This window comes from Protomyctophum bolini (assembly GCF_963924005.1).
Source record: "Protomyctophum bolini genome assembly, chromosome: 16".
NCBI classification, from domain to species: Eukaryota; Metazoa; Chordata; class Actinopteri; order Myctophiformes; family Myctophidae; genus Protomyctophum; species Protomyctophum bolini.
In genome coordinates, this window is record NC_137877.1 from 18581719 (window position 1) to 18605178 (window position 23460).

The following is a 23460-nucleotide window of genomic DNA, read 5'->3' on the forward strand; positions in this document are numbered from 1 at the left end:
CACGTTACACCTCTCTGCTCTTAACACTGTCCCTCGCAGGCCACCGTACCATACCTACCGCACAGATCACAAGTTTACATCGTGACACCTCTTGACCTCTTGACCCCCGCGGGCCAGCTGTGACCCCCCGCTAGGAGGGAGGCGGGGCCACAGAGGTCCAGGGGGTTGAGAGGTCACGTGTAATGTTGCCCGTGTTGATATAAATATATATATATATATATATTAGAAAGGGAGAGACAGGCGAGAACACCGATCCTCTTGTGCATGTTCATGTCATGTCAAGAGGGAGTGCCACAATTAGACTTGCCGGAATCAGGCCGGTGCCTGGGTTTGGTTTTGGTTCAGTTCAGGTGGATCACCACCCACCAGGCAAACCAGGCATACTTAATGAACGTGTCCACATAAAAACAATTTTAACAAATGCTGTACACTTTTTTGAAATAATTATACCTCCTTATATAACAATAAGACCTGATGATCATGTTTTAGGGTGGGAAAAAAATCACGGCACTCCATCTTTAATTTAGGAAAATAGCCCATGCCGTCGCTTCTTCGCCAATGGAGGCGAAATGTTACACGAATGGGCTCCTATAAGTGGGCACCATCTGATGGCAGATCTCACGGACGTCCCCAATTGATAGCTTTTTTTAAATTCATGGTGATTTTTTGGTTTGTTTTTTAAACAATTGGTGCCGGAAGTGCATCAAAATAGAAGCTCCGGGGTGCCAGAGTTGTCTGATCGCTTTTACTCTGAAAGCCATGAACCAGAAACACTTTCTTAAAAAAGTTGATTTGACAAAGTGACCTCACAATCCCCGATCATCTTAATATATTTATATACGCTCCAAAAAGCGTTCATATTTTGCGGGAGAGACGGATGAGGAGCAGAAATGAAGCGCCAGCATATCGATCCATTCATCACCACGGAGAGCGCCCTGGATGAGGAGATACGAGTCATTCTTTCCGCCGCGCTAACATGGGAGTCAATTCGCTTTTTGGAAATACCATAAAACGATTTAAAAAAAAGATTGTACCACTGTTTTACTTCTGGAAATGTGTGATGTGACAATAAAGCCGATTCTGATTCTAGAGATGAAATACAGGCCTAAATGATAATACAGTATGTACAGTCAATTGCTATAGGTGCGTGCATGCGCGCGTGCTTGAATCATTCATGCTGGAAAGGGAAACAAGAATGTGTGTTCCACTGCAAATCTGTCAGAAATAATGAGAAACCAGATCATGTGCAGCGTGCACGCACACACTCACGTTGCTGGTCTCAGTTCTGTTTTAATGGTACGGCTCTTTAGATTCTGGCTAAAGTCCAACAGTAGCTCCTACTCAGACCTCCTCTATTCCTCTCCTCTCCCCATCTTTATTCTCCTTCCCTCTCCCTTGCTCTCATCTCCTTTCTTCTCCCCTCTCTTCTTTATTCTCCTTTATGCTCTCTTCTCCTATCCTTTCTTCTCCCCTCTCATTCCGTTTGCTCTCCTACTACATAAACCTGTTGTGAGTTTGTGGGAGCTTGTTTTTGAAAACAAATTGTTTTGAATAAACTGGTCGGTTTTGCTTTAACATACATTTTCGGTTCGGCCTGGGAGTCACTGGCACAAAACCATGTCAGATGGGGGGGGGGGGGGGGGGATATGTGGCCGATTACACATCAATTTATTTGGGGATCCTTGACATGAAAAAACTCTAAGAATCACTGCGCGAGAGCTCCCATATTAAATGGTGCTAGTTGCATTATTATTACTGGTTGTTTTGAACAGTGGATGAGAGTGCATCATACATGGCTCTGCACGTGAACAAAGGCACGATTAATGCCACATCCTCTTCAGACCCTCCACTCTCTGCGTGTGTGTGTGCGTGGTTGCGTGCATGCTCTCTCAGGGCAGGCACGCACACACACACAGTTGTGGGGAGAGGCTAAGCCCCCCGGACGATGCAAGCTCAGCACTCAGTCTGCGTTCTGAACTGATAAGAGACTATCTGAAACACACACACGCACACACACACACGCACGCACGCACACACGCACCCACACAGACATGGACAAGATCATACAGACACACATAAGTTGACCTACCCATATGCAAAGACACTAACACAAGTATTCACTCATATACAAACCACCCCCCCCCCCCCCCCCCACACACACACACACACACACACACACACACGCAGTTTAACTTGGTGGCAACAGGGGAAGCGTCCGGGAGACTAAGCTCTTAATTTGCTCTGACCGGAGTGCATTGTGGCTCTGCAGGCCGATAGCCACGCTCTATTCGTCACTGTCAGAGTGTGTGCTTGTGCGCGTGTGTGTGCACTGTGCGCGTGTGCATATTACTATACTTATGTGCACCAGATGTCCCCACAAGCATAGCGTCATTGTCCGGGAGAAACCTTTTATCTCCATATTTTAAATGTTTGTGTTTTTCCTAAATTAATGCCCTACTTGATCATTGAGAAACTCATACGGGAATTTTGGGGCGTGTCCGAATGCGCCATTGCTTCGCGGGGTGAAAAAAACTGTTACATTTTATGTTTTGTTTTTGTTTCTGTCATATGGTGAAGTATTGTAGTACGACCACCGATGCGGTGAAAATTGAAAACGGTACTGCCCAATAATCATATTCTTTGAAACACATCCGATATTCTGCGGGGTCAAACAAAAACATATCACGTGACGTTGATCTCCTTCCCCTATTGGATCATACTAGGACATGTGACATTGATCCCATTCCCCCATTGGCTCATTCTAGGCATCTAGGACATGACGCATGTGTAGTCAGAAGAATACTACGCGCGCGGCACGCGTGTCATTTATGGTATATGCTCTGAAAGTATGAAAACCGAATCTTTCATTACACGTCTCTAAATAAAAATGTTGATGCCCTCACAAGTGTAGTATTACAAACGTGTGTGTGTGTGCACATTATGAGACATGGTTTGCGGGGGGTGCTCTCTCAGGGCAGGGTGCTTATCAGAGCGCGGTCAGACGATACATGGGCGGCGTGAGTGATTACCCATCATTCACCTTGAGAACGCTATCATCATCATCATCATCGGTAGCAGCAGCAGAATCATCTGTTTCCACCCGCGCCGCCACCCCCCCACTCCCCACCCCACACCCTTTGTCCTCTCTCTCCCTGGCATAATCACTCTCTTGTCCCCTTGTGTATCGTTTCTCCGTCCCTCTTCCAATGGCTCTTGTCGACCCTCTCACCTTCTCTCACCTTCATTTGCTTTCAGTAAAGCTCGGTTTAGACCAAAGCGAGTGAACGATAAAATCTCATTAGAATACATGTATGTCATGCTGTCGCCTCACAGCTAAAGGGTCCTGGGTTCGATTCCCGCTGTGGACGCTGGGGGCGTGTTCCCTCCTCTGCGTCATCAGTGCCCATACCCGAGGCGGGGTTGGCGAAAGGGCCTTTCTGTGTGGAGGTTGCATGTTCTCCCCGTGCCTCACAAAAACATGCAGTAATCCTGGTCTCTAAAAATACCTCCCCCTGGCCAGCCGGGGCACCTGATGGAGGGGAAAGGAACTGGTCGGAATAACGTGTTCCTTCCACATGCTACGTCCGGCCAGGGAAATTCCCCCCTGTCAGGTGAAAAGAAGCAGCTTGGACTCCTCATGCATAGAAGGAGGCATGAGGTCAGTCCGCTGCCCCCCCCAGGTTGGCAGAGGAAGTGTAGCGCCAGGATTACATTAGATAATTGGCACTGGGTGAAAAAACTGGGTTACAAAATCACGGGATAAAAATAATATTAAAAAAAGGAAAAAAATACATGTATGTCAATGAGACTGTCCTGACGCAGAGTCTCTATTTGAGGTTTCGTGGCCCCAAACACATTGGTTGAGATCAACACGCTACCATTCATTGGTTCAGGCTACGTCGCAACGCAATGGCCGACGCAGCGCTCCATATCTGGACAGTATTTTGTGCAAAATCGCCATCGGAACGCTCGCTCCTTGCCTGTGCAGACGATGTGTAACACAACTTATGAAGTAGATTAGAGGTGATAAAAGATGAAACCAAGTGAACAATGATACTGATTACCGGTCGTCCCTTCACAGAGAACACCGTGACACAGATGTGTTTTTTATTTATTTATTACAATTTGGCTTAATCGCCAACCTGCCGCATAGATGGCAGCGGAATTAAGCATGACGCAATGTAGTCACTTCTGGCTCAACTCTGCGCAAAAAAACGGATATGCGCATTTATCACTGCTAATTTATCACCGCTAATTTTATACTGTTGCCTGACGGCCGCGTCACCAACGCCTTCGCCGGGCTGGGACATCCGTTATTGTCGTCAAGCGGACGCGGTCGCCGCACTGAGGTATGAACTCGGGCCTGCTTTCCTTTCCCACATGGTGTGAGCACGCAGGCTGTTATAGTCCAGCCCCCATAAATCTCTCCCTTAAAAGGTCATACAAATTTCCTGCAATTGTCTTCAGTCCAAATGCTACTTTAAGCAGCCAAGAGTTTTTTCCTTGAGCCCCCCCCCCCCTTCTTCTTTCTTCATCATGGGGTTCAACCTTATAAAATCTCCCAGCATGCATCAGCAGCAAACTGTGTGTGTGCCAGAGGTGTATACGGCCCAGGGAAACCAGACCTGGCAGCTTCACGGAACAAATGACTGGATTACCTTAAGCCACTGCCAAGGCCTAATTCTGACACTTAATAAAGTTTGGAGGAAAAGCAGAGAGGTGTGTGTGTGTGTGTGTGTGTGTGTGTGTGTGTGTGTGTGTGTGTGTGTGTGTGTGTGTATGTGTGCGCATGTGTGTGTGTGTGTGTGTGTGTGTGTGTGTGTGTGTGTGTGTGTGTGTCCGTGCGTGTCCCGGAGGCCCAGGAGTCTAACTAGCTAGACAAATAAACACGTTGTGGGTTAGCCCAGGGGAGGTGTATAGCGGTACTTTAAGTTGAGGACTGGCTGGTTAAATGGAGGTCTCTCACAACGAGAGAGCTTTGCTGGAGTTGCTGCAAAGTTACGCACTGGCTTTAGACATACAAGCACGTTATGCACTGGGCATTGCTTAAATTACGTTCAGTCTTCACACACACCACACCACACACACCACACCACACACACACACACACACACACACACACACACACACAGTTTGTTGCTTTTCTGTCATGTCGTTAAAGTGAAAACCTTTTAGGCAATTAAGATTAACAAGCTCATCTTAACCCTGAGCATTCCCTGGGCCTGGGGGACCCCGGTCAACACTTAATATACGGCGTACTTTGCCCTTATCGTACAAGAAATGTGTTTGAACCCATGGGGCTTCAACAGGGACCCCCACATTAACCCCCAGGGACCCTATAGCATGGTGGGAACATTCACCGAAAGGGTTACGGTCAAATTAACGAAGTATTGACTGTTTAAGTTGAAAATGCACAAGAATCCAATATGTTAATAAAAAATGTGTGTAATGTGTAATTAAATACAACAAAATACACTATACAAAACACTGATGATAGTGCTGTCAAACAAGTCTACGAAGCCATCTATGAAAAAGTTGAATCTGTAACACAACTTTAGAGTACAATATGTAGATGAACTAAACCCTAGGAGAAGCTCACGTCATCCTGCTAAATACCTAACCGACACTGACTTCGCTGACGACATCGCGCTTATCAGTCAATCATTGGAATGTGCTGAGGCTCTCCTTCAGTCTCTTGAGCAGGCCTCCAACTGTGTTGGTCTTTATCTCAACGAGACGAAAACTGAATACGTAAATATATGCAAATCCAACAATAACCACATTATAAAAACACTTAACAACACTCCTCTGAAACAGGTTGATGACTACAAGTATTTGGGTTCATATATATCCCAAAAGGACTTTCAAACTAGGAAGGGTATGGCCTCAGGTCAGCCTGCAATGACATAAGATCTGGTCATCCCAGCTTATTAAAAATATTTATGACGACCGTTGAGCTGATTCTACTTTCAACACACTTTCAAAGAAACGGTTGGATGGCACTTACACCCGCCTTCTAATGAGAGCACAAAATCTGTCTTGGATGAGCCACCCATCGACTAATCTAATATACGGCAACCTTCCCCGTGTTTCTTCACTAGTCAGTTTTCCGGCAACTGCTACAGAGCTGACAATGATGTTACAGTATATCTTCCCTTCTTCTCTGGAGTCCTGCCTCAAAGCAGACCAGAGGTAGAAAACTGTCGTTCCCTGATGTCATCGCTAGGGACACATGCATCAGTAAGCAGGAACTGGGGATGGCAATGAAGGACCGGGAAGTCTGACATGGCATTGTGAAATTCATGATCTCGACCGCGGTCGAAAAATGATGATGATGATGATGTAGATAATCCCTGCTTCAAAGGGTCCTTGGCCTGAAAAGCATTGAAGAGCCCTGGCTTAAAAGTTTAGAAAACAAACAAAATAGTCAATCGACGACTAAATCAAAATGAAATCTCTGGCAGCAATAGAAGTATTTCTGGTTTGGGTCCGTCAGTACCTTGTTTATCAGTGCTCTTGTGAAGATGGATTCTGTGTGCTCAAGGTCAAAAACGATTGACTCAACACAACCAGAGTGTTTGAACCATCATGATGTCCCACACACTTAACCTGTAACCTGTAGATAGTGCTAACTGCTCAGAGATCTGCGTTAAGCTGCACTTAGCTGCGCTGCTATCAAACAGGACCGTGTGGAAAGTAACTCACTGGCAGACAGCACCTAACCCCATGTACTTGAGTCAAAGGATAGGCGCTTCTGGTGAAATATTACACGAAAGTTGCCCTGTCAAATTTGTAATTTCAGTTAAAGTGCTGGAGCACTTGAAAAGAATACTGGAGGATTCAAAAGCAGAAAAAATATCCTCACAACCAGGCCGGGGTGTAGAGTTCCTTTTTGTGTTACGTGGGGGAGCACATCTATACCACTTTTTCCCACTTTACCCCAAATGCCAAAAATAGCAGAAGATCTATATAATAGTAGAAGTGCTATGTTTGGCAAATGTTCTCCCCAGAAAATATGGATGCTGGGGTACAAGTGGATTAACACACTGACTGCCATGTATTCATCAAAAACTTTCAGTCATTTTATTCAAGGGATAAAAACTTACCCCAGGTTTGTGAACCGGAAGTGAAAGTAAAATATTTGATTAGAATCGTAATCTGGGATTAAAATCTGAGATAAAAGCATTTCCAAAAACTAAAACAGCAAGTGGATGGCCTGTCGATGGCCGCAGCCATCTTGGATTATCCGTTTACTGTTTGGATTATCTGTTTTATCGCACTAGCATTCCAGAGCTAATCACATGGTATTTTACTAACAGGACCTAACTTTAGCAATATAGAACATGACCTGACGCCGTTCCCCCTCCACTGTTCTACAGTTCACGTGTCGTGAGGTTGTACACATCAGCTACTTTCGCTCAGATATTTCGCCCAATGTTTGACACAGACATGAATGGCGGTTCAATTATGTACAGTATACATACAGTAGAAGTGTATTTGTTGGAATTGTGAATGTTTTACACCTAACTCACAATCACAATCACTGTCACATCAGCCCCCTGGTAACCCCAGGGGCCCATGTCTGCCAGTGACTGTACATTGTGACCCAGCAGGACCTCAGCAGTTTCCTGGAAGCATGTCACCTATAGTTCATCCGTATCTTCTATTTTTATCTTCAGTAGAAGTCTGTTTTTAAAGTCTGTAGGCCTAAAAGGTTTTTTTACATTGGGAACAGAAGTATTCTCTACTCTAGAGTTCTTCAACTTTCTTGTTACAGTCTGCACTGGGACACGCCTTGTATATGCAGTTGTACATTCGAATGTCGACAAGCTTTGCGACAATATGACATTCTATGTTGATCGTTCCCCATCCTTCCTCTTCGATGTCTCCCTTTTGACTGATACCTGTCCATTTAAACTCTAGACGGGCCTGCCCCAAAGTTATTTGCGCAGCCGCGCCCTGTACATTCAATACACTGCCCCCGCTGCCACCCTTAGATCTCCATATACTGTATGGAGCTGACCTGTTCTGACATTCTATATCTTAATCTGACCTCATCACACCCTGTACACTCAAGATACGCTCCATATATGGCCAGTGCACGCGACCTCGCCCTTCTCGCCCTCAGGCGTCTTACTGGTTTGTACTCACCCCATGTGACGGGTACGACATCCATCCCAGCTCCCCTGCACTGGCCTTGGAGTCCAAAAGGTTAACTGTAGGGAGACAGTGGTGGACACATGAGTGGGCAGCAAATTTAGATTTTGTTTTAGTCAGTCTTTTGAATGAAATTCCATTTAGTTTTTGTCATATTTTTGTCATCCGAAATGTTTTAGTGTTGGTCTAGTTTTAGTGGACTAAATACAGTATAATGTGATTTTAGTCGACTAAATCTACAGTTGATTTTGTTGACTAAAATGATTTTACAATAGCCGATCTACAAGCTCACAACCCGTTTCAGTGATATGCGTTGTGAGCTTGTACGTAGATCGACTATTTTCAGAGTGGAACACCGGAGCACAACCGAACATAAAATCACTCGGCTTCTCCACTAGTCCCTCCCTAACATTGTTCTAGTCTAGTTTTTTTATCTGTTGATGAAATTGTCAATAATATATTTAGTCTTAGTTTTAGTCATCATGCACACACACACACACACACACACACACACACACACCGAGTGAGAATCCCACGACTGTGTACCCACACAGATGCATCGCATACAGTGAGGATAATGATTAATAAAAGACGGTACATTTCTCATTAGGGTAACCGTTTCTTGAAGAGAAATGCACAATTGTCTGACAGTGAAAAGGCGCTCGTAGCAACACGTCACAATAATGCAATTAATATGGATCTGAATTCTGAAATTATTGATCGAGTATTGATGGGAAAATGAATGATGGCCTACCAGGGGAGACAAGCATGTTGCCATAGGGAGATCATTATCAATCATTTGGACCCAGTGGTGGAAGCAAGTACTCACATGTTGTTTTACTTAAGTAAAAGTATCAATACTGCGATGTAGAAACTATTTTACAAATACAGTAAAAAAAAAAAAAGATCTACAAGCTGTCGCTTCGCGACACATTGTGAGCTTACTAGATCTGCACTGTTCAAATGGCCAAAATGTATAGGGCTGAAGTGGGTAATGTACACGTACAGTATGTGTTGTAATCATAATTCCAAATCTACAAATTAACTAGTAACAAAGTAACTAAAGTTTTCAAATAAGTTAAAGTATTGGAAATTGGAAATACTCCAGTAAAGTACAAATACCTCAGAATTGTACTTAAGTACAGTACTTAAGAAAATGTAATTAGTTACTTCCCACCACTGAAACAGACCAGACCAAGTACAGAAAATATCTGTAAATAATCCATCAATTCAGGAGCAAAAGCTTCAAAATATTTTCTAAATCTAGTCAACAAGGCCTGCAGTATAGGCTACATGCACTGGAAACAACAAGGCCTGCAGTATAGGCTACATGCACTGGAAACAACAAGGCCTGCAGTATAGGCTACATGCACTGGAAACAACAAGGCCTGCAGTATAGGCTACATGCACTGGAAACAACAAGGCCTGCAGTATAGGCTACATGCACTGGAAACAACAAGGCCTGCAGTATAGGCTACATGCACTGGAAACAACAAGGCCTGCAGTATAGGCTACATGCACTGGAAACAACAAGACCTGCAGTATAGGCTACATGCACTGGAAACAACAAGGCCTGCAGTATAGGCTACATGCACTGGAAACAACAAGGCCTGCAGTATAGGCTACATGCACTGGAAACAACAAGACCTGCAGTATAGGCTACATGCACTGGAAACAACAAGACCTGCAGTATAGGCTACATGCACTGGAAACAACAAGACCTGCAGTATAGGCTACATGCACTGGAAACAACAAGACCTGCAGTATAGGCTACATGCACTGGAAACAACTAGGCCTGCAGTATAGGCTACATGCACTGGGAACAGCAAGGCCTGCAGTATAGGCTACATGCACTGGAAACAACAAGGCCTGCAGTATAGGCTATATGCACTGGGAACAGCAAGGCCTGCAGTATAGGCTACATGCACTGGAAACAACTAGGCCTGCAGTATAGGCTACATGCACTGGGAACAGCAAGGCCTGCAGTATAGGCTACATGCACTGGAAACAACAAGGCCTGCAGTATAGGCTATATGCACTGGGAACAGCAAGGCCTGCAGTATAGGCTACATGCACTGGAAACAACAAGGCCTGCAGTATAGGCTATATGCACTGGGAACAGCAAGGCCTGCAGTATAGGCTACATGCACTGGGAACAACAAGGCCTGCAGTATAGGCTACATGCACTGGGAACAACAAGGCCTGCAGTATAGGCTACATGCACTGGAAACACGTGCATGGCATTCTTTCAATAAACTAAAAACACTGGAAATGTTAGCCCTGGTGACGCTGGTTCTTCACAAGCATCATGGCAGACCATCCCGCTGTTTTGAGCTCCTTTCTATACATTTACAATGTTGATGTCTACATACACGTTCAGATTTCAAATGGCCACAGATGTTAGGATTTTGCATTTTCTCAGAAAGGTTATAATGTATCAGAGTGCAATACACCTCCCAACCGATAAGCTAGCTAGCCAACAAAAATGTTTTTATTGAACAAATTACATTAAATACCCACCCGAGCAAAATCCTAACATCCGTGGTTGAGCACTTTATATTTGAAATCTTAACATTTATCATTAACATTGTCAATGTAGCACGGTGTCCAAAACAGGGTGAAGGTAGAGTCATGACAGTCAACTGAACTCCCACACAACATCAAGTGGGAACTGAGAGCCATCGACAACAACACAGCTGGCATTGCAGTATTGCAGCTGTTGAGGTCGTACTACAAAGAAATACCGTGCTCCACACAGACAGACAGTCTTACATACAGACATACACACATGCCAGTCATTTGAGAAGTTAGGCGCCGCTCAAAGATCTCATAGACTTGGCTGCCAATATGACATAATCTTCACAAGTCATGCATTGGAGAGGCCAGCGCCCCCTAGCGCCCCTCAAAAAGGAATATAGGCTATAATGAGCAAGGCAGGAACTACAGCTGAGGAGGACAGCTGCCTCTCTCATGTAAACAAACACGGAGGCATGCTTTGTTGTCCTAGCGCTCCGTGTGTGTGTGTGTGTGTGTGTGTGTGTGTGTGTGTGTGTGTGTGTGTGCGGGTGCATGTGTGTGTGCGCGTGTGTTTTGTTGAGCATCAAAGCCCAGTCCAGCTGGACAGGACAGGGGTAGGGGGGTTGGCGGGTTAGAGAAAGCGAGTTTCCCAAACAGTGAGTCACGGACCAATTTGTATGGGTCACGACTCGAGTAAAGAGGCGCTCCTATGCCCAGCTTTGTGTGTTTGTGTGTACCAAATTTGAGATGAATGTGATGTATGATGATGTATGACGTCACTTCACACGAGTGTGATTTTTTTCCTACTATATAGAGATACATAGATAATTAGAAGTAGTGAAAATAGCCGATCCACAAGCTCACAACGTGGCGCGAAACGGCCCGTTGTAAGCTTGTAGATCGTCCATGCATTTTCACTTCTGTGGGTCCCGGGCAAAATGTCTCTTTTGGGCCTCGCCCCGAAAAGTTTGGTAAACACTGGGTTGGTACTCTCTGGGTTGGTATAAAAAAATCTACTTGAATAAAAACTAAAAATACAAAATAACTATTGGCGTCAAATTAAACTTGCAGTATCAAGTAAGAATAGTGAAGTAGTAAAGTAAAAATAGCAAAACAAAGAAGCAATATTCGAATGGCCAATATACATAATTGGTCGGGTTGAGGAGATCGATGTATGTTTTGTAATAATGCCAAAACAATAGCAAAATCTACAAAGTATACAAAACTAAGGTTTTCATATAATCATGTCGGAGTAAAGTACAATGTTTACAGTACTAAAGTATAGTACTGCAACTAGGTACACACACACACACACACACAGCTGTCAAGATGAACTTGTCAAAGTTAGAACGGTGTCACCCAGCTTTGGGTGACACCGCTGTCACTTCGACATGTCAACAATTCACGTTGCGCGCATGTGTGTGTGTGTGTACTTGTGTGGACCATATGTCTACACACAAGTATAGTAGAATTGGAAAAACCCCATCTTCCCTAAACTTCTTTGTTTTTTACTATTTTTACGGTGCGTAAAAACCTGTGCGTGTATGTGCGTGTGTGTGTGTGTGTGTGTGTCACACGCGCACGTGCATAGGACGGGGGGGAAACATGTGATGGGAGCCAGAAGTCCATGTTGTTTTTTTGCCAGGCAGCGTTACTTGGAAGTACTCTGTTGTTCGCAGAAAGCTGTCGATATTCATCGATACTCCGTCTGGGAAGAAGTCAGTGTTGCCGAGAGACAAAACAAAGATTTTAAAGTGATTTCAGTGTTTGTGTTCCTGCGCGGATCGACGTGCATTCTGCACCACCGCCAGCAGTGGTGGAAAGGAGCCTAACTACGTGCATTCACGCAAGTAGAAGTTTGAGGCACTTTTACACTGCTGGAGTATTTGTCATTTCTACTTTTATTTCAAAAGGTTACTTTTAAGTAGCAGATGTATACAAGCTCACAATACAGCATCTGCTATTTTCAACAGTTGTCACATAAATGTTTACACCTACAAAAACCAACAACCAAAAATAGCCGGTCTATAAACTTGCAACATGTCGCAAACTTCCATAGAAGACATGCTGACTTCTATGGACTCCACAGGACTGAATCAGTCGTTACTGAGAGCTTTAATCCAAGTCAACAGATTGGAACAGGCTACACTACACACAGCCTTTAGTGTGTGTGTGTGTGTGTGTGTGTGTGTGTGTGTGTGTGTGTGTGTGTGGTCCTCACACACACACACACACACACACACACACACACATCAGGCTAAGATGTCAGTTTGATATGATGTGTTGCAGTTATTTGGCCGTTTTCCCGATGATAATCACACGATTAAAAACACCTTAATTTGTATTTGAAACAGATCAAAAAACATGCAAACTCTGCATCACACAAGAGAATAGTGAATAATCAGCTATAATGAAAATTAATGAACCAATCATTGTCCCTGATGTCTCCATCATTCCAATCCCCCCCCCCCCCCCCCTCTCTCTCTCCCTCTCTCTCTTTGGAGTTTGAAACAGACTCAGCCTCTTTTTCCTCGCAATGCTGAGAGCATTCACATCTCTATAGTGTGGACATGCGTGCACACACACACACAAATGCACGCAATACACACTCATACACACCCACAGTTTCTCTCCCGCACACAACCGCACACCCTTGTGTACGCAAAAATGTGCCCACGCACGCACATCTTGAAGCCTAAAAAGAGGGCCCTGCAGCTGTAGCTTCTATTCACTGAGAAAATAAAAAATATGGGGAGAACAACACACACACACACACACACCCTTATTACGTCTTATTGCAGCTTGGTAGCAGCATAGCACTACTTATCGTCGAAACCTTGTATGTCAAAAGAAATTGTACTTTTCAGACAAATGGGAGAAAAATAAGCCTGTGTTGAAAATGGATCCAATGTAGTTATTTAGTCACAAGTACTTGTTAATACATTTCACAGTTTTTTTAATTTATATATATATACAGTATCTAAAACTGTTTTTTTTTGTTTTTGGAAGATGATAAAAAGAAAAAAGGGAAATGACGGTGCTGATCTCATACAAAGCACTGCACAGGGCCAAAAGTCCAGCCCGGTCCTGCTAAACCTGCTAAACCTGAGTCCAACACACCAAATTCATGTAATGTTTCTCTGCCATGCTTTTCTCTGGTGCAGCTCACAACTCAGAGAACAAACCCAAACACTGAGGTAAACTTGTTGTTGTTTAGTTTGTGCCAATGAGAAAAGCTCATAGCTTACCAACACCGTGTCCCGACCTACTGTCCCTTACACTGTTTCTTTTGCGACAAGGAGCGATGTGTGCATCGCCTTGGCTCGGCAAAAATAAAAAAAAGTGAGGCCTGACTTATGCTTCGTCATATGAAGTGTTGCATGCTGAAAATAGCTGATCTGCAATCACACAACGTGCTGCGTCCATGGCACGTCGTGGCTTGCAGATCAGCTATTTCCGGCACGTGGAAAGGATGTGAGACCTTCAGAAACACAATAAAAGCAAATCAGCTTTCACAAGTTGAAAAGAGCTATAAACCTTTTAAAGGTTTGGACTTTATTCTCAAAAGGTAAATTCACATTTGTTTGCATTTGTTGTTTCCCTTTCAATCAGTTTCCCAAAAAAGCGAAAATAGACCATCTACATGTCACGATGATCAGCGCTGCAGTGAGCTTGTAGATCAGCTATTTTTGCTATATTTTGTATGACACTGCAGTCATGATGAAGTAGAGCCTTAATGGAAAAAAAAAAAAATACATCTATATACGATATAAAAGAAAATGGAGATACAAGTTTTCTACCTGACGACAAGGACCAGAGAAGAGTTTTTAGAAGTGCAGTGATTTAAGCTATATTCTATGAGAAAGGATCGAGAGGGAAATCACTTCCTCGCAGGCGAGTGAGATCGTTATCGGCCGAGGAGACGAGGAAAAGTGCACGCACGCACGCACACGCGAGCACACACACACACACACACACCCTATACTTGTGAGGACTTGTTATTTTCACCCTAAACACTGAGCCCGTTGCACGCTGACATTGTGTGCACCACAAAATGCATACAAGATCTATAAGCCCGCAATGTGTCACAGCACGATGCACTGTGAGCTTATAGCTCGTCTATTTTTGGTGCGAGACATCAGGCGCATAACTAAGAAAAAATCCGGGATAAGTCAAACCTCAGCCAACCCGTAAAACTAGCCTCTAAATGTCTAATCCTAGCCTGGATGTCTTAATAATTGTAAGGCTTACCCATGGAAATCTATTTTAACCGTCCATAAAACAGTCATTTATTTTGTGTGGAGACCAGACAAATTGTCCTCGCAGCCTCTATTTCCTACTATACTTGAGGGAACATTTAGTATACAGTAATATCTCAAACACAAGTACACACACACACACACACACCACTGCGATGCTGCCGTGAGCTTACAGATCTGCTATTTTCTGCCGTGCGACACCAAAGCGAGCAACCACGTGTGTACAGTAGGTATAACTCCATATCTAAAATCTCTAAACGTAATGTCAAAATACGACTACCTAGCCTTTACAAAGCTTTTGGGAGAGGACAGCAAAGGTTTTCAGAGGGTTCTAAAATACACACACACACATAAAAGTTGGACAGCCATTAAATTGCGCCTCACCTGCGTCGGGCCGGTAATGTGAGCCGTGCGCAGGCAGGCAGAGGGCCTTGAATACGTGGATGGATTCCCATTAGGCTTCTAATAAAGCTATCTGTACATGTCAGATAATGGCGGCGGCAGCGGGGCCTCGCGGAGCCCCATTGGCTCCAATCTACATTCATCAACGAGCCGGAGCCCCGTCGTCCAAATTGAAGCCGAGCGGGGGAATTTGAGAGAGGAAAATTAGACGACGCGCATATCGCATATTATCCAAGGGAGGGGTGGGCGCTACCAGCTGCATGCAGATGCACACTTCAAAACGTGCATGCACGCACGCACGCAGGCACACACACACACACACACACACACACACACACACACACACACACACACACACACACACACACACACACACACACACACACACACACACACACACACACACACACACACACACACACACACGGCTGTATTATAGGAAGGCAGACTATAGGCAGATGGGAGTGTGCAGAGTTATGGCTCTCACACTTCCATTGTAGAATATCCACACACAATATTCAATAGTTTGCCAAAATAGCATGAAACTGATTGCTTCAGTGTGCTCAGAGATACAAGTAACGTTTCATGGGGTGACCAAGCAATAGTTCCAGATGCTGCTGTAATTCCATACACTACTGTATAGTTCAGAATTCAAACACTATACCATACATTATATAGTTCCAAATAAGGTTGTCACGATACTACACAAAATGTACATTCAATACAGTGTATTTAAATTGCAAGCCCGAATCACGATTCTCGTAATTTCATTCTGTTACTCTATTACTCCCGTGCATGTACATGTCCGAGGGAAGCCGCGAGGCTTATGTAATAGTTGTTTTCTGTGGATTCTGCACATGCATGATTTTCCTTGAAATTAAAAGGTTTGACCACTGATCTAAGAATAAATCTACGATATTACTACAAAATATTATTAATAATATTAATATTAATAATGGCTTGAATTCATATAGCGTCTTTCATGAACACAAGGACGCTTTACAAAATGAACAACAAACAACGAAACAAAGAAACAAAACAACAAACATTTGTCATAAGCCTGAGAGAATAGGAATCTTTTTGAGGCAGAGATCTGATCAACTCCAGTAGCGTCCAGACTCCAATCTGCATTATCTTTCATTTCACCATCTGTCTGGTAAAAAAGATGACAGCCAACAATTCCATTCCATTTCAGAGCCAAACTCCCACATCATTCGACCCTGCGAACCGCCCTCAAGAAGTAAGGAGCGCAGTCAGGGCGACACGCCACCTTCTCAGTGGTGGAGAACGTTAGATTTAAACATTTCATCAGTATGCTGCAACGTGCCAAGCAGATCATGAGCAGAAAGAAAAGAGCGCAGGGATCTCCGCCAGGACGGGGTTAACTACCCATGCAGGGCACGCAAACTTTGGAAGGCAGTCGTGGCCACTTGGAATGGGATTTGACAAATCTTAACTTGACACAGACTGTCAACTGAACTTCCTATAATTAATCTGAAAATGGCAACGGACTGTTGTTAGGGCATAAAACCAGAGTTGATATTGTAAAACTTTATAATTAAAGATTCTCATTTACCCTTTCTTTTATAATTGTTATTTTTGTTTTTACAAATCAAGATTCAATACTAGCCTAAATAGCCTAACAATGAATCTGTGAAAAGAAAAATCTGAAATAATTGATTAATTAATTAATTTAAATTCGAGTGGATTGTGGATTAGATTAGTTCAAAACATATTTACCATTATTTGGCAGGCTAACCGTAGTCCTCCAGCTTCCATACACACCCCATTGGAGCAGCTCCCATTCACACCCCATTGGAGCAGAGGGTATAAATAGCATGATATGACATGCATGTCAAAGACAGCAACATATCATGCAAGAGAAACACACACACACACACACACACACACACACACACACACACACACACACACACATACACACACACACAAGGTCACAGTGTCCTCACAGGGGTCATCAATGTGTCCGTGACAAACACTTCTTCGCCGTTTAGGGCGAGGTCGCTTCTCGCCCTCAGGCGTCTTACATGGTGATCATACGATCCAATTACTGAATGTCAAGTCTCCAGGTTTTCTACGACACATTATGAGTTAAACTAAACTGCAAGGACCCTATAACACTGAGAGTGTACATGGTCATTATGGTCATTCAGGGCTAGCTCTTTGTGTTTCTGGTAATATTATTGTCATGAAAATATCCAGCACAAGCCAGCATGGTTATGACCACTGCTTCATTCACAGTATTCTGCACAAATCAAAAAAGTGTGGGTGTTCTGCAACCAGAACAACCATCAGAACAACCATGCACCCGTGCAACCAGAACCGGTGCACCATGGTGCATGGTTTTTCTGGTTGCACGGGTGCATGGTTGTTCTGGTTGCACGGGTGCATGGTTGTTCTGGTCGCACACCAGAACAACCATCAGAACAAGCATCCACCCGTGCAACCAGAACAACCATGCACCCGTGAGAACAGAACAAGCATCCACCCGTGCGACCAGAACCGGTGCGCCATGCACCGACCCATGCATTGACGCGACTCTTCCAGTAACCTCCACATGGTTCGGCCGTTCGTCATCGACTTGGATCTGATGTTCAATAAAAAATCAGCCATCTGTGTTTTTTGCCTTTGATCTACTGCAATTGGGCGAGGCATTAGCCCCCCGATCTGACTTCCATTATTAAATTAAAGTAAGGAATATTTCAAAACAATATAAAACACATGTACAAATGATGCGCGTTGGGAGTCTTAACTGGCAGTGACCACAGGAAATATGGAGCTGATCAGTCCAGCTCTCAAAGCTGGGCACGGTCCGTGGACCCCCAGAGGTTCCTTGAGAGGGGTGTTGCGCCTTATAGGTGTTGGGTGAAAGCAACCCTCAACGTCTTCTGACAGACATGTGGGAGAGGATGGGGGAGGGAAGCCTCGCCTCACAGGGGCGAGGCTTCCCCTCCCCCAACCCCTCTCTTACTGGGCGGGGCGTGACTGGGACGTGTTATAATGAAGTAGACTCTAGGAAAGCATTCCAGCAGCCAGCTCGTAGCATGCCTCGTTAGGCAATAGACTTTCAATCCATACCTCTTGGGTTGAGTGGGATCGAATCCTGCTCATATCATTTTTGTGATAAGGTTGGTGAGGGGTCTGTTAAAACGACCAGATTAAGGTTGGTGAGGGGTCCGTTAAAATGACCGGATTAAGGTTGCTGAGGGGTCCGTTAAAACGACCGGATTAAGGTTGGTGAGGGGGTCCTTTTAAACGACCGGATTACCTGTGGCTTTGTGTGGTGCCACTCAAAGTGGCTACTGGGATGGGCTTGCTGGTTGCATGTTCCAACCCCTAGTATGTCTGTCAGAAGACGTTGAGGGGTGATTTCATCCACATGCCGCCTTATAGGGACCCCCAATAGGTCGATCTCCCGGCAGGGCAGACTAGCCAGGGAGACAAAACTTTAAAGTTTAAAAATGAATTACTTCGGTGACACTCACCAATTTCCAATAAATATGTACTAATAAATATGTGTAATGAAAAGAGTTAACAGTGAGCAAAATACAAAATGCGGTCAACAACATATACTGTATCACTCCCAGCTCACCCTATACGGTCAAAGCAGCCTTAAGGTGAGCATGAGGACCCTTACTTCTAGCCGATGGGAGCCCACCCACAACAATGACACTCCCACCAACATAGTGCCAATGCCCTGCCCTCATCAATCACACATCCAATAACCCAATCCAGTGCACACATTACAAGTGGCTCCAGGGGTTCCCCAGCAAGATGGGTTAATACAGCATCAAAATAATACTCTCTACCTGCTGCATGTGCACATACAGTATGGATTTTCAACAGGCACTGATGTCAGACACGATAGAATGGGCCCCAGGGGCGATGTCAAGGGGACTGCCCATAATACCGTCATCCCTTTATTCCGAATGTGTTGCTTCATGTATTGTTAGGGATAGGGACAGGGTTAGTAATGGGGCGAGTCGGACCAATGTGCCGTCGGAATGATGTGCCTGTCAGAACAATGATAGGGCGCCGACGTCAAAGGCACATAGTATGTGCATATACTGTGCCAAATACAGTATGGAGATTTTCATTTTTCAACATGCACTGGTGTCAGACAACACCACACCGAATTGCACATGTGGCCCCTGGGAGCCCGTGATACGCCTAGAACAGTACATAATATAGCGCCCAGGATTACAGCAGATTACAGCGGGTGGAAAATGGGTTACAAAATTGTGGGATAAATATAATTATTTAAAAAAAAAAAAGGACGAAGGACAAAGAATCTTGTGGGATCAAGTTTCAAACCACACCCAGGTTCTGTGTGTGTGTGTGTGTGTGTGTGTGTGTGTACGGGGTGAAGCACTCACCACCTCCCTGTTCTGAATTATTCAAACGCCAGAGTCTCTGTGTCTGATGTTGCTACTCGGTCCAAACCCATCCTCCACCGCACTGTCTGTCTAGGTCTCTCTCTCTCTCTCTCTCTCTCTCTCTCCTCAACCAGGAGCAAAGCGTCACGCAGTGCAGTCACTGTCGGGGCGGGAACCTCTTATCTCCAGATTTTTTATTTTTTTATGTTGTTTTTTTTCCGCCCCGCAGATTAATGGCCTTATTTTGTCATAGGCCTACAGAAATGTCACACATAAGGAGTGAAAATAGCGGATACGTTTTGGACTTACAATGTTTCCACCCGACAGAGACACACACACACACACACACATACAGTACTCCCACACACACACACACACACACACTAGATAGAGGCTATGCGCGTGACATAATTGTACTCCTACAGAGTAGCAAAGAACTACTTTCTGGCCTTGACAGCCCATTCATCCAAACACTACGTTAAACTCACCAACATTGCAGCTGTACAGAAAACTTAAATTATCCTTTTTGTTTAACAAAAATCCTTAAATGATTGTTTTTGTTTAACAAAAATCCACCGTAAACATGTTATGAGCTACTTTCTGTCAAGAAATTCCATGCAGGTGATTCGTTTTCTGTGTCCGAGTTTAGAAGCGGCACCTTGTTCTTCCCCCTCATTGACGCAACTCTCTTAATGGAAGGCTGATGTAAACAAGTCTTAGTGCTTTTCATCGTTTCATCCTCAAAGTAGCAAAGTTTTTTATTGACAGTTCAAAAACATGCCTACCAGTGACATCATCAATGGGGAATCCAAGCCAATATACAGTATTTCTTTTCCTGGACAGCTAACAAGGTTTGAGACCTTGTTTGAAATGAGAAAAGCTGTCTAGCATTGATGTTCACCAGTAGGCATGGTTTCAGAATCAGAAACTAATTTATTGTCACATCATAGGTTTACAGATGTAAAGAAAAGAAGGGATTTATTTTATTTCCTTTTTTTCCATTGGGGGGGAAGAGAGTGGAACCGCTAAGAACACAGGAAATAAATGGGTCAAAATAAAGTTCTTAACTGTCCACAGCCCTCCTTTGAGACACAGAGGTAGGTAGACAGAAATGTTGCCATATCATCTTATATTGAGCATCAGTGAGGTAGCAATTAGCCTATTTAAGAAGCGTACGCGCGCGCACACACACACACACACACACACACACACACGTACACACACAAACACGCACGCACACGTGATGAGGCTGTCCCGTCCCTTCCTGGGGCAAGGCCCCTAGGCTCTGGCGGGCAGGAGGGTGCGCTCTGCCCGGCTAAATATAACCCAGGCCTCCCGCTGCCTCTGAGGAGCGCTTAGTGGGACGCCACGCAATCTAGCACGACTACAACACAAAAGCTTGCCTTGCATGATGTTTGAAATAAAAACCACAATTTCTGGGGAATATGAAAGATAATGTCCTGCATTATATCGTCCAAAACGGTGACGTTTCGAACGCCAACTGTGACGTTTCAAGCTTGTGGATCTACTACTTTTGATGCTTTCGTGCGACACTGGCTGTAGTATGATCAAGTAGGGTATTCGTTTTCGAAAAACAAAAAAACACATAAAGTTAGAATATGGAGAGGTTTCTGCAAATACCATAACGCTCGCCTCAAAACACAGTGGCCTCATGCGTACAACGGCATAACTGCTTAGCCTGGTATTCCTAAATGTAACGCATGGTGGCGCATGTCACCAACGTCGACATGCAAGTGATTCAATTGGTTCAATTCAATGGTTGCTTGTGTCTATATGCGTCTACAGAGTCTAAGGAGTTGCATGGCGACCCATTGGTGTGGCTTAACCATATTCCTAAATTTAATAATCCCAGTAAAACTATGCCTAACCCTAAACCGATTTCTAACCTTATTCTCATTAAAAAACAATACAAGAATACAAGAAGAACCGCCCCACAGAGCGATCAGTGTGAGGTCAGCGCAAAATAATTAGGGTGATCGTGTTTTAAGGCGATCAGCGATTCCGCCGGACACACACACACACACACACACACGCTACCATCGCTCTTTCACACAAAACAAGCGCTCCAGCCCGGAGACTGTATATACGGCACGACGAGGCTCCCCTGTACCGTCCCGTGCCAGGGCAAGGCCCCTGTGCTTTGGCGGGCAGGAGGGTGCGCTCTGCCCGGCTAAATATAACCAGGCCTCCCGCTGCCTCTACGCAATACGGCACGACTCAAACACAAAAGCTTGCCTTGCATGATGTTTGAACTATATGGAAATAAAAAAACACACTTTCTGGTTTCTTATAGAAAGATAATGTCCTCCTGCATTATATCGTCCAAAACTGTGACGTTTCAGGATTCAAATAAAAAAATAGCAAAAGTAGCAGATCTACAAGCTCAAAACGGGTACCTTCGCGCCACGTTTCGAGCTTATGGATCTGCTCCTTTTGATGCTTTTGTGCGATGCTGGCTGTAGTATGATCAAGTATAGAGTATTAGTTTTCGAAAAAACACAACAAGTTAGAATATGGAGATAAAAAGGTTTCTGCAAATAACAAAACGCCTCGAAACACAGTGGCCTTGGGCGTACACTCCGTATAGCCGGTGGAACTGCTCAGCCTGGTATTCCTAAACGTAACCTCAGTAAACTATGCCGGCATGACAAGGCTCCCCCCGCCCCGTCGGTCCCGGGGCAAGGCCCCTGCACTCTGGCGGGCAGAAGGGTGCGCTCTGCCCGGCTAAATATAACCCAGGCCTCCCGCTGCCTCGGAGGAGTGCTTAGCAGGACGCCATGCAATCCAGCACGACTCCAACATTACAGCTTGCCTTGCATGATTTTCGAACTATATGGAAATAAAAAACACACTTTCTAGGGAATGTCCTGCATTATATTGTCGAAAGATGTTTCGAGCTTGTGGATCTGCTACTCTGGCTGTAGTATGATTAGGTAGGGGAAAAAACATCAGCTGGGCTATCATGTGTCCGGAGTTAACCTCCTCAGTGAGAGAAAAGAAATGTCCCACCTTGGACATGTAGCCTTTTTTTTCTTTTTTACAGTCGAGATAATATCTGCCCAAAGTTTGCTCAAGACCATTAGGTCTAAATGGTAGAGAAAATAAATGTGTCCTTTAGAAGGAATTAAAGAAAGTTGGGGTTTGTTGGTGTAGGCACGGGACCTCCGAGATGGGAGAGCTGATAGAAAGCCATGCCTTCCACTTCATAACAACACGCACACAACTGGCGGAAACAGTAGGCTATACATACACAGATGGTTTACTCAAAAAGTATCAATAATACTGCAATGTAGTAGCCAAGAAAAAAGTCCGGAATTCAAACTTGAGTAAAAGTAGCCTACAAAGGTAGGCTATTGGTATCCAAATATAGCTTAAAATGTATAACTATACAGAATGTCCCATTTCACAACCTTTCAAATTTATAAAACTCTTTTGAAAATAGCAGATCTACAAGCTCACAGTATGTTGCATTGTGACATTGTTTGTAGATCGGCTATTTTCAAGTGCTTTAGTCTGTTTTGTAAAGACAAATACAAATCTTCAAAGTAACTACTAGTAAAGTTGTCACATTTAAAAACAATATTTGCTTCTGAGATGTATGAAGTAAAAAAAAAAGTTAAAAGTTAAAAGTTATTGCGTTATTAGGCTATTTAAAAAAAAATCTATAGTAAGTCGTCTTTATTAATTAATATGCATGCTGCAGGAAA

General features: G+C 44.2%; 1 protein-coding gene across 6 annotated transcripts in view; it reads right to left on the reverse strand.

Moving 5' to 3' along the window:
* The window catches only part of epha3 (eph receptor A3), a 147491-nt gene that overhangs the window by 119384 nt on the left and 4647 nt on the right, over nucleotides 1-23460 (reverse strand). For all 6 annotated transcript variants that reach the window (XM_080786346.1, XM_080786348.1, XM_080786345.1 and 3 more), the window contains exon 2: nucleotides 8152-8216. In XM_080786346.1, the coding sequence (XP_080642472.1) occupies nucleotides 8152-8216 (65 nt within the window). The remainder of the gene's footprint in view (nucleotides 1-8151; nucleotides 8217-23460) is intronic.